Source organism: Orcinus orca, chromosome 3 (assembly GCF_937001465.1).
Source record: "Orcinus orca chromosome 3, mOrcOrc1.1, whole genome shotgun sequence".
NCBI classification, from domain to species: Eukaryota; Metazoa; Chordata; class Mammalia; order Artiodactyla; family Delphinidae; genus Orcinus; species Orcinus orca.
Genome location: NC_064561.1, coordinates 15,489,553 through 15,502,637, shown reverse-complemented (window position 1 = coordinate 15,502,637; position 13,085 = coordinate 15,489,553). Strand labels below are relative to the sequence as shown.

Here is a 13,085-nt window from a genome sequence, read left to right as displayed (position 1 = left end):
GCCCTCCTAAGTTTAGCATCTACTGACAGTTCTTGCCTGCAAAATTACTGCTGTGGTGTTTGCCAAATAGCAGTATTTTATTTCTATCCTTCCTTCTACATTTATAGTTGGGATTCCACTGAAGGGAGGATCTGCCCCTTTTATTTATGTATTCACATCACAATGGACCAAACATTTCCTTTTCTATGGGTATGAACAATTTTTAAGATTTTGGATGGACCTGATAAATTGCCTTCAGAAAGAGTGTACAGATTTACACTCCCTCAGGTACTACATGAGTCTGTCACCTTTCTACACCCATACCAACAGTAATTATGTACAAATAAATTCATTTGTTTAAAAAAAGGATATCTAGTAATTACTTACCTTTGCAGTTTATTGCCTCTTATGTATCTTCACTGTTCATTTGTTTTTCATCTTCCATCATTTGTTATTTTATATAACATTGCACATTTTACCCTTGTCACCTATGTGTTTACGAGATCTTTTTGCACTGAGGATATTATTACAAATGGAATTATTTGTAACATATTTTCTCAGTTTCTTTGCATTTTACCTTTACTAATGAATGTCAATTTTACAGTTTCATATGGTCAAATATATTGATGTGTTTCTTTTTTATTTGTGCTGTTGTAGAAAGTTCTTTACCAAATAAAGATACTCAACATGCTCTCTTAGATTTTTGATTAAGTCCAAATTTTTATATGTATTTCTTTTATTTTTCTGGATTATATTCCACTAGGCTTTCTAACATAAACTTTTTTCTTTGTTTCAGTATTTTCCCCCAAAGTTCAGGAATTTTTAAAGGCAGAATTTAAATCACTGGGGACATATATATATATAACTTTTAATATTAATATGATGCTAACCATCCATTTGGGGGAAAAAACTCCCTACTTCACACTATCTATAAAAATGGATTCCACATGGATATGTGTATTAGAAAAATATTTTTTATCAAGAAAATACAAACTCTACAAATCTAGTCAGCTGGATAAATACATGGCAGATTATCTGTCCCTGGACAGTTTGCTAGCATTAAATTAAAGTGAAATAAATATGATTAAGATATCCTTCATCATATTGATACAATATTGCCTATATCTTAGATTATAACTGAGAGCATACACTATAAAATCTTTTTACTGTTCACGGAAGTTTCTCTTAAGTTTTTGGTTACGTTCAAGTCTCCTTATCAGGACAGCTATACCCCAAAGCAAGATTTTTATTTGAATAAAAAAGGGCCCATAAGTTGAAATAAAAAACAGTATAAAATATATATTTATAAACATTTATGATTACTAACATAAATATTAATTTATATTACATGTAGGCATAACAGAAGATGATAAAAAGATAACTGTAAGGAAGACGAGGAAGAATACAAAACCAAATCAGGGATTCAGGTCTCTTTTTGTCAACACAACACACAAAGGCCCCAAATGCTATATGTAATTAGCTGTAAACATCTCATAACAAACCAAACATCCAGGGGGCTCCCTCTGCCCAGGATGCATTACCGGATGTGGTACGCCCTGAAGCACTTGGCATGGACGCCCTTCTGGCACTTCTCACAGCGGGTGTTGGTCTGTGAGTGGCACAGGGCACACCGGGTCCTCTTGTCCTGGTGGATGATCCAGTGCCCAATCATGTCAAAGCGGCTCTCGGTTTCCAGCCGCCTGCTTCGCCTCCCTTGGGATGATGTATCCGCGTTGCTCTCTAGGTACACGCAGGCCACATATCTCCGGAAGGCCAGAAGGTCCACCTGGGCATCATGGCAGCATATCCTGTGCAGCTGCCATGCATTGTTAAGAGCAGCGTCAATAACATAGCCAATGAAACTCGAGTACCACTTCATACCCCGGATCTTCACCTTGTACTTGGCGATGTTCTGGTCCATGCGGCCGACACCCCCGACCTTCTCCTGGTACAGCCTCAGCAGGGATGGCTGATGAACCTGGGCCTGCGTCTTGGCTGCTCCCGAGTGATGGCTGGTCAGCCCTGCTGGCTCTATGCCCACAGCGTTGGAGCAGATGTTGACCACACTGCTATCATGCCAGCGGCACACGATGATCTCCTCACTCTCATCAACTTTGTAATCAAACGAACCCCTCTTCATTCTCTTCAGTTCTTTGGGATCTTTAAGGGGACATCGTTCAGTTCTGTACTCACGAACAGTTCCTGTGGCCTTCACTCCTTTCTTCCTTAAAATGGACATCAATTTGACACTTGTAAAAACCTTGTCAAAAAATATGTGGTATGGCAGACACCCACGTGTCTGAAGTGCATCCACAAATTTCACCACCATACTGCCTCCTAGGTCCAGGCCCCTGTCTGGCTTAGTGAACAGTGTGCCCTGTGAGGGCTCGAACCACACCAAATAGCCCCTGCTGGTGGTCCCACACCAGATCTTGTAGCCCAGCCGCACAGGTTTCCCCGCAGGCAGACGCTTGGACCCCCGGTGTCCAAAGTACTCACACATAGACTCGCCAAAGCTGTAGAACTCTTCCAAGGGTGCATGCTTCTGGAAATTGTAGTTCATGCGGACAATGAGAGGCCTCACCTTGGCAAACCTATCACTTTCATCAAGCTCATTGTTATCTGCAAAATGCAGGTATGAGAAGATCAGTTCAAATCTGTCCCTTCTAATTGCATCAGCCACAAGATGATGATGTGAATCAGGGGATGTTTCCCAAAACATCCTTCTCCTTGGATAGGAGATGTACCCACTTAAAATCAAAATGCCCAAAACACACTTCAATTCCTGAGCTGTGAGACCCAGGTTGACATTCTTCTGCCAAGCATAACGATTGGTTTCATTAACAATAAAATTAATTGTTCCTTCATCAAAAAACAATTCAAAGAGGCCTACAGGACTCAGTTCCTCGCTTTTGAGATCCTCCATATGAGGATCCGATGCTGTCCAACTGGTGAAGTCCGGGCAGATATCTCTTTTGGTCCAAACATGTTGAGGTTCCACTCCTGCCTTTTGCTTCTTCATGGCTGGCTGCAGCTGCAGGTCATCATCATCCTCCCCAGTGCCAGAGTCCTCAGGCACAACAAAGGCATGCAGCACATTGCCAGGCAGGTGGGTTCCTCGCCGGCCATCTTCATCACCCGAGTCCTCATCAGTGAAGTCCCCTGAAGCATTGTTGGGCGGTGCAATGAAGATCTCCTCCCTACTCTGGCCAGACTCCTCCTCCTCCAGAGCATTCAGAACCTCAAGCAACTTCATGGACTTCAGCTTTGAGCTGGTTCTTCTCCCGGTAGTGAGGCTGCTGCGATGACAGGAAACAGAATGAAGAGAGGCCATGCAGGAAAGCCAGTGCTTCAGCAGAAAACTCCACTAAAGCATTGCCCGAGAGGAGGGCACTCCCACTGCAACAGCATCTTGGACCTAACACCATAAGTCATAGTGCCAGATAAGTGAATTTTCCAGACAAACACAAATTATTCATCTAAGTGCAGAAGCATTTTAATGAAGGGAGACATTCTAAAGAGGTATTCCATACTTCCTTTCCTTCTTAAATAAAGTGTCTGAATAGAGGATCCCCTCTAGTGATGAATCCAGGTGCCACTGTTATCACCTGGTTAACAGTAACTGTCAATGGGAAGGCTCGGCTGCTGAAGTGACATCCACCGATGTCTCCTGACTCAGTGGCCCTAGCAGCTCTGCTTTCATGCTTCTGCCTTATCTGTCTCTTCCCTTTTTCTTATTCACTTGGCATATATAAGTTTCCTCACTTCCCCAATTCTCAAACTCTCCATACTTGAACTCTCACTACCCAAATTCAGGACCTAAACAGATTCAGACAGATCTTCACAAAGCTCCCTCAACATCTGATATCCTACTGCATACTAACTGCTAAATAGATTTGGAAACATGGAAACCCCTGCTATTCTAACTCTCCCTGTACATGTAGGAACCAAATGCAAGAGACATTTGTATTTAGTGGGCAGCAACCACGAGCAGGTGCTGCCCAGGGGCTGGCAGTGAGCACACTCCACTCCCTGACCTGCATAGCACTTGTTTCCAAATGGAGGAGACAGATGACACATCAACAAACACGCAGCTATGCAGGACGGCATCAGGTAGTGATGAGGGCCATCCTGAATAAGGGACAGAGAGTGCAGCAAAGGAATAGGGCTGGGGGTGCTACTTTAGACATATGATGAGGGAAGGCTCACAGGGCAGATGGCCTGGAGAGGTGGAGTGAGCCTTGCAGACAGCTGGAGACTGGGTGTCCCAGAGGGAGAGAAAGAACTGTAGGTACAGGTGCAAGGTCCTGTGGTTGATGGGACTTGATATCTATGAACAGCAAGGAGGTTAGTGACACTGCAGATGTAGTGAGGGGAGGAGAGTAGAGCAGAGGTGGCTGGTTCCAGGGCCAAGGCCCCACAGGGTTCCAGAGGTCCTGATCAGGACTTCCAGTTGTATTCAGTTATCACAGGAAGCCCCTGAGGGGATGGAGCAGGACAGTGAGGGGTCAAATACATTACTCTGGCTGAGAACAGACTGGACTTGGGAAGGTGGACACTGCTGCTGCCCTATGTCTTGGCCTCTGCATGAGAAAAGCCGTGTACCAGAGGGAGGATGCAGGCTTTACCACAAAGGCTATTTCTCTGCCTGCTCTTAGGCTTTGGAGTTTAAGCTGCATTAGAGATTCACTCCAACCTCACTTCCAGGACACTGACTCCACCAGCCACCCCTGCTGGAGGCTAGAGCACAAGAAGTCTGACCTCTGGGGAGATGAGGTATGCCTCAAGCTCTCCACGGCCAGCCAGAAAGGGAGAGGAAACCTGAAGCTCTTCCTTTCCATGGACCTCGAACTAAGACACGTTCTCAAAGGGTAACAGCCATCTTCATGCCTCCCCTGGTCTACAGCAGCAGATCCAGGCCTGCCCAGCCACAATCTCTGCTAGTCTCACCTCTCAAACAGGCCCTCAAACACCTCTGTGCATACCTGCTCAAACCCTTGGAGTGAGAAAGCCTGCAGGAACTGAGGCAGCCCCACAGACAACCATCTTGTGTCTTGAAAGATGAGGAAAGTAAATCATGTTTTTAGATCAAGTGCAGAACTAGAGCTACACAGCTGCACCCGTACTGTACCATACACACGCCTTTGTCTGCCTTGTCTTTTCTCCAATCTTCCTCTCTCCTCTCCCTCCTTGGTGCTTCATAGACACCAAGTGCTTAGGGTGGGCAGCAGGACTGAGAACTGAAAATGTTATAGACTTAGTCTTTCAAAAGCAGAGAAGTAAATATAGTTAGCCTTGAATAACATGGGTTTGAACTATGTGAGTCCACTTATACATAGATTTTTTTCGGTACATACGTCCTGGAGTACTACATGATCCTCAGTGGGTTGGAACCGCCAGTGCAGAGGGCCCGATTATAAAGTTATACACAGATTTTCAAATGCGAAGAGTCAGCACCCCTAATCCCCATGTGTTCAAGAGGCAACTGTACTTGCATAAAGCCTTTCAACAAACATTACTCCTACCTTGATGATGAAGCCATGGTATATTGTGAACATGAGCTTGTCTTTACTTGTAGAGTCTAAGAATCTGTAAGACAACAGAAGTCAGTTTTAAGAAATCATATCTTAATTAGCAAAGGAATAGGACCTTCTCTACCATTTAAGGGGAAAAAAATCTCAAGATTCACTATCAACCAGAGGGAAATGGATCAAGTACACACAGGAAATGAGGTGTAGTTGACTGGCTAGTCAGAGGGAAAAAGAACAAGCTCCCCCATCTCACACCTCACAACAAAATACATTCTAGAGCGGGGTTTCCCACAGTCAGAACTATTGGCATTTTGTTTCTCGTGGGGGGGTTGTCCTATGTATTATGTGATGTTTAACAGCATCCCAGGCCTCCATCTACTAGATACCAATAGAACAACTACCCCACTAGTTGTGAAAAACGAAAAGGTTTCTAGACAAATGTCCTCTGGTGGGGAGAGTAGGAGGTAAAATCTCCCCTGGTTGAAGACTACATACTGTCCTACATCAGCACTGCCAATAGAACTTGCCACAATGATAGAAATGTTTTATATCAGTGCTGTCCAATATGGTAGCCATGAGCCACATATGGGTATTAACCACTGGATATATGGCTAGTGTGACTGAGAAATTGAATTTTTAATTTTATGTAATTTTAAGTAATTCAAATTTAAACAGTCACATGTGGTGGCTACTATATTGGATAGCGAAGTCCTAGATGTATTAAGTATTAATTGCAAAAAAGCAAAACTTTTAAAGTATATTAATGACCACAGAGGGAAACGTTTCTTATAGAAAACACAGAAACTTAAAGGAAAGTGGATAATTTTAACTACATCAAACTTCCAACAAACCTGTAGTAGGCAGAAGGCCCAAAGGACCCCAAATAGGTTGAACTCAAATAGGGCTACACCAAGACACATTATAATTAAATTGTCAAAAGTCTAAGACAAAGAAAGAATTTGGAAAGCAGCAAGAAAAAGAGAAATTACATACAGGGGAATCCCTATAAGACTAGTAGCAGATTTTTCAACAGAAACTTTTCAGACCAGGAGAGAATGGGATGATATATTGAAAATGTAGAAAGAAAAAACTATCAACTAAGAATGTTATTCCCAGCAAGCTGTCCTTCAAAACTGAAGAAGACATAAAGACTTTCACAAGCAAACAAAAGCAGAGGGTGTTCATACCACAAGACCTGCTTTAAAATAAATGCTAAAAGGAATTCTTCAAGTAGAAGTAAAAGGGCACTAATTATATCATAAAATCATATGAAGAGAGTGTAAAACTCATTGGTAATGGTAACTATAAAGTCAGTCAGGTAATAGGGGTGTATAATTCACTAACAACTCTAGATTTAAAGTTAAAAGTTAATGCATATATGTAGATTCTAGAAAAATGGTACCGATGAACCGGTTTGCAAGGCAGAAATAGAGACACAGATGTAGAGAACAAATGTATGGACACCAAGGGGAGAAAGCAGGGGGAGGGGAGTGGAGGGATGGGATGAACTGGGAGATTGGGATCGACATATATACACTAATATGTATAAAGTAGATAACTAATAAGAACCTGCTGTATAGCACAGGGAACTCTACTTCATTTTACTGTACAGTAGAAACTAACATAACATTGTAAAACAACTATACCCCAATTTAAAAACAAAGGAAAAAATAACATTCTAAAACAACTATAACTACAATAATCTGTTATAAGATACATACTATAAGAAATATGTAAACTGTAGCATCAATAATCTAAAATGTAAGGGGGAGGAGAAGTAAAAGAGTAAAGTTTAGAAATGTTATAGAAGTTAAGGTGTTACCAGTTTAAAATAGGGTGCTATCATTTCAAGATTTTATGTAAACCTCATGACAAACACAAAAGAAAAACTTATTGTAGTTACACAAAAGAATATGATAAAGAAGTCAAGGCATAATGATACAATAATTCATCAAATCATAAAAGAACACAACAGGAACAGAAGAAACAAAGGATTTATAAAACAGAAAACGATGAACAAAATAAAAACAGTTAGTCCTTACCCATCAATAATTACTTTAAATGTAAATTCATTAAATTATCTAACCAAAAGCCACGGAATGGCTTAATGGATAAAAAAGTAAGATCCAATGATATGCTACTGACAAGATACTCACTTGACCTTTAAATATACATATAAGCTGAGTGTAAAAGGATGGAAAAAGATATTTCAAGCAAGTAGTAACCAAAAAAAAAAAAAAGAAAGCAGGGGTAGCTATACTTATGTCAGTCGAAATTAACTTCACTAAAATGGAAACAAGAAAATAAGATAATTACACAATGAAAAACAACAATCCATCAAAAGATATAACAATTGTAAATATTTAAGCACTAAATATTTGAGCACCTAAATATATAAACCAAATACTAAGAGAACAAAAAGGAGAAATAAATGGCAATAAGATAAGAGTGGGGGACTTTAATATCCCACTGTCAACAATGGTAGGTCATTCAGACAAAGAATCAATAAGGAAACATCAGACTTGAATGCCACTATAGACCAAATGCACATAAAAGACATATACAAGACTTCCGGGAAGATGGCGGAAGAGTAAGACGCGGAGATCACCTTCCTCTCCACAGATACACCAGAAATACATCTACGCGTGGAACAACTCCTACAGAGCACCTACTGAACGCTGGCTGAAGACCTCAGACCTCCCAAAAGGCAAGGAACCCCCCACGTACCTGGTTAGGGCAAAAGAAAAAACTAAACAGAGACAAAAGGATAGGGACGGGTCCTGCACCAGCGGGAGAGAGCTGTGAAGGAGGAAAAGTGTCCACACACTGGGAAGCCCCTTCGCGGGTGGAGACTTCGGGAGGCGGAGTGGGGGAGCTTGGGAGCCGCGGAGGAGAGCACAGCAACAGGGGTGCGGAGGGCAAAGCGGACAGATTCCAGCGCAGAGGATCGGGCCGACCGGCACTCACCAGCCGAGAGGCTTGTCTGCTCGCCCGCCAGGGCGGGCGGGACTGGGAGCTGAGGCTCCGGCTTTTGTCGGAGCGCCGGGAGAGGACTGAGGTTGGCGGCGTGAACACAGCGTGCAGGGCGTTGGTGCGCCGCGGCTGGCCGGGAGAGAGTCCGGGGAGGGGTCTGGACCTGCCAAAGAGGCAAGAGACTTTTACGTCCCTCTTTGTTTCCTGGTGCACGAGGGGAGGGGATTGAGAGCGCTGCTTGAGAGAGCTCCAGGGACGGGCGCGAGCCGCGGCTAAAAGTGCGGAGCCCAGAGACGGACATGGGACGCTAAGGCCGCTGCTGTCGCTACCAGGAGGCCTGTGTGCGAACACAGGTCACTAGCCACACGCCTTTCCGGGGAGCCTGTGCAGCCCGCCACTGCCAGGGTCCCAGGATCCAGGGACGGCTCCCCCGGGAGAGCGCACGGCGCGCCTCAGGCTGCAGCGTCACGCCGGCCTCTGCCGCTGCAGGCCCGCCCCGCACTCCGTGACCCTCCCTGCCCCCCGGCCTGGGTGAGCCAGAGCCTCCGAATCAGCGGCTCCTTTGACCCCGTCCTGTCTGAGCGAAGAACAGACGCCCTCCGGCGACCTACACGCACAGGCGGGGCCAAATCCAAAGCTGAGCCCCTGGGAACTGTGAGAACAAAGAAGAGAAAGGGAAATCTCTCCCAGCAGCCTCAGAAGCAGCGGATTAAAGCTCCACAATCAACTTGATATACCCTGCATCTGCGGAATACCTGAATAGACAACGAATCATCCCAAATTAAGGAGCCCTGTGGATGAAAGGCTCTTGGTGCTGCAGCCAGGAGTCAGTGCTGTGCCTCTGAGGTGGGAGAGCCAACTTCAGGACACTGGGCCACAAGAGGCCTCCCAGCTGCACATAATATCAAACAGCAAAAATCTCCGAGAGATCTCCATCTCAAAGCCAGCACCCAGCTTCGCTCAATGACCAGAAAGCTACAGTGCTGGACATCCTATGCCAAACAACTAGCAAGACAGGAACACAACCCCACCCATTAGCAGAGAGGCTGCCCAAAATCATAATAAGTCTACAGACACCCCAAAACACACCACCAGACGTGGACCTGCCCACCAGAAAGACAAGATCCAGCCTCATCCACCAGAACACAGGCACTACGAACCTTCAGCCTGCAAAAAAGGAGACCCCAAACACAGTAAGATAAGCAAAATGAAAAGACAGAAAAGCACACAGCAGATGAAGGAGCAAGATAAAAACCCACCAGACCTAACAAATGAAGAGGAAATAGGCAGTCTACCTGAAAAAGAATTCAGAATAATGATAGTAAGGTTGATCTGAAATCTTGGAGATAGAATGGACAATAGAATGGACAAATTGCAAGAATCAGTTAACAAGGACCTAGAAGAAATAAAGATGAAACAAGCAATGATGAACAACACAATAAATGAAATTAAAAGTACTCTAGATGGGATCAATAGCAGAATAACTGAGGCAGAAGAACGGATAAGTGACCTGGAAGATAAAATAGTGGAAATAACTACTGCAGAGCAGAATAAAGAAAAAAGAATGAAAAGAACTGAGGACAGTCTCAGAGACCTCTGGGACAACATTAAACGCACCAACATTCGAATTATAGGGGTTCCAGAAGAAGAAGAGAAAAAGAAAGGGACTGAGAAAATATTTGAAGAGATTATAGTTGAAAACTTCCGTAATATGGGAAAGGAAATAGTTAATCAAGTCCAGGAAGCATAGAGAGTTCCATACAGGATAAATCCAAGGAGAAATACGCCAAGACACATATTAATCAAACTGTCAAAAATTAAATACAAAGAAAACATATTAAAAGCAGCAAGGGAAAAACAACAAATAACATACAAGGGAATCCCCATAAGGTTAACAGCTGATCTTTCAGCAGAAACTCTGCAAGCCAGAAGGGAGTGGCAGGACATATTGAAAGTGTTGAAGGAGAAAAACCTACAACCAAGATTACTCTACCCAGCAAGGATCTCATTCAGATTTGATGGAGAAATTAAAGCCTTTACAGACAAGCAAAAGCTGAGAGAGTTCAGCACCACCAAACCAGCTCTACAACAACTGCTAAAGGAACTTCTCTAGGCAAGAAACACAAAAGAAGGAAAGGACCTACAATAACGAACCCAAAACAATTAAGAAAATGGGAATAGAAACACACATATCGATAATTACCTTAAATGTAAATGGACTAAATGCTCCCACCAAAAGACACAGATTGGCTGAATGGATACAAAAACAAGACCCATATATTTGCTGTCTACAAGAGACCCACTTCAGACCTAGAGACACATACAGACTGAAAGTAAGGGGATGGAAAAAGGTATTTCATGCAAATGGAAACCAAAAGAAAGCTGGAGTAGCAATTCTCATATCAGACAAAATAGACTTTAAAACAAAGACTATTAGAAGAGACAAAGAAGGACACTACATAATGATCAAGGGATCGATCCAAGAGGAAGATATAACAATTGTAAATATTTATGCACCCAACATAGGTGCACCTCAATACATAAGGCAAATACTGACAACCATAAAAGGGGAAATCGACAGTAACACATTCATAGTAGGGGACTTTAACACCCCACTTTCACCAATGGACAGATCATCCAAAATGAAAATAAATAAGGAAACACAAGCTTTAAATGATACATTAAACGAGATGGAGTTAATTGATATTTATAGGACACTCCATCCAAAAACAACAGAATACACATTTTTCTCAAGTGCTCATGGAACATTCTCCAGGATAGATCATATCTTGGGTCACAAATCAAGCCTTGGTAAATTTAAGAAAATTGAAATTGTATCAAGTATCTTTTCTGACCACAACGCCATGAGACTAGATATCAATTACAGGAAAAGATCTGTAAAAAATACAAACACATGGAGGCTAAACAATACACTACTTAATAATGAAGTGATCACTGAAGAAATCAAAGAGGAAATCAAAAAATACCTAGAAACAAATCACAATGGAGACACAACGACCCAAAACCTGTGGGATGCAGCAAAAGCAGTTCTAAGGGGGAAGTTTATAGCAATACAAGCCCACCTTAAGAAGCAGGAAACATCTTGAATAAACAACCTAACCTTGCACCTCAAGCAATTAGAGAAAGAAGAACAAAAAAACCCCAAAGCTAGCAGAAGGAAAGAAATCATAAAAATCAGATCAGAAATAAATGAAAAAGAAATGAAGGAAACAATAGCAAAGATCAATAAAACTAAAAGCTGGTTCTTTGAGAAGATAAACAAAATAGATAAACCACTAGCCAGACTCATCAAGAAAAAAAGGGAGAAGACTCAAATCAATAGAATTAGAAATGAAAAAGGAGAGGTAACAACTGACACTGCAGAAATAAAAGAGATCATGAGAGATTACTACAAGCAACTCTATGCCAATAAAATGGACAATCTGGAAGAAATGGACAAATTCTTAGAAATGCACAACCTGCCAAGACTGAATCAGGAAGAAATAGAAAATATGAACAGACCAATCACAAGCACTGAAATTGAAACTGTGATTAAAAATCTTCCAACAAAGAAAAGCCCAGGACCAGATGGCTTCACAGGCGAATTCTATCAAACATTTAGAGAAGAGCTAACACCTATCCTTCTCAAACTCTTCCAAAATATAGCAGAGGGAGGAACACTCCCAAACTCCTTCTACGAGGCCACCATCACCTTGATACCAAAACCAGACAAGGATGTCACAAAGAAAGAAAACTACAGGCCAATATCACTGATGAACATAGATGCAAAAATCCTCAACAAAATACTAGCAAACAGAATCCAACAGCACATTAAAAGGATCATACACCATGATCAAGTGGGGTTTATTCCAGGAATGCAAGGATTCTTCAATATATGCAAATCTATCAATGTGATAAACCATATTAACAAACTGAAGGAGAAAAACCATATGATCATCTCAATAGATGCAGAGAAAGCTTTTGACAAAATTCAACACCCATTTATGATAAAAACCCTGCAGAAAGTAGGCATAGAGGGAACTTTCCTCAACATAATAAAGGCCATATATGACAAGCCCACACCAAACATCATCCTCAATGGTGAAAAACTGAAAGCATTTCCACTAAGATCAGGAACAAGACAAGGTTGCCCACTCTCACCACTCTTATTCAACATAGTTTTGGAAGTTTTAGCCACAGCAATCAGAGAAGAAAAGGAAATAAAAGGAATCCAAATCGGAAAAGAAGAAGTAAAGCTGTCCCTGTTTGCAGATGACATGATCCTATACATAGAGAACCCTAAAGATGCTACCAGAAAACTACTAGAGCTAATCAATGAATTTGGTAAAGTGGCAGGATACAAAATTAATGCACAGAAATCTCTGGCATTCCTATATACTAATGATGAAAAATCTGAAAGTGAAATCAAGAAAACACTCCCATTTACCATTGCAACAAAAAGAATAAAATATCTAGGAATAAACCTACCTAAGGAGACAAAAGATCTGTATGCAGAAAATTATAAGACACTGATGAAAGAAATTAAAGATGATACAAATAGATGGAGAGATATACCATGTTCTTGGATTGGAAGAATCAACA

General features: G+C 42.0%; 1 protein-coding gene across 8 annotated transcripts in view; it reads right to left on the bottom strand.

Annotated features, from left to right (window-relative positions):
* Window positions 1-1,209: 1,209 nt before the first annotated feature.
* The window catches only part of PGBD2 (piggyBac transposable element derived 2), a 36,227-nt gene continuing 24,351 nt past the window's right edge, over window positions 1,210-13,085 (bottom strand). For 3 of the 8 annotated variants that reach the window (XM_049708583.1, XM_033413471.2, XM_012538324.3), the window contains 2 exons: window positions 5,505-5,568; window positions 1,210-3,278 (listed from right to left, as the gene is read on the bottom strand). In XM_049708583.1, coding sequence (XP_049564540.1) covers window positions 1,517-3,278; window positions 5,505-5,521 — 1,779 coding nt within the window. In that variant the 5' untranslated portion in view covers window positions 5,522-5,568 and the 3' untranslated portion in view covers window positions 1,210-1,516. Of the gene's footprint in view, window positions 3,398-5,504; window positions 5,569-13,085 lie in introns of all 8 variants that reach the window. The other 5 variants (XM_049708584.1, XM_033413473.2, XM_033413472.2 and 2 more) reach the window with 2 other exon arrangements.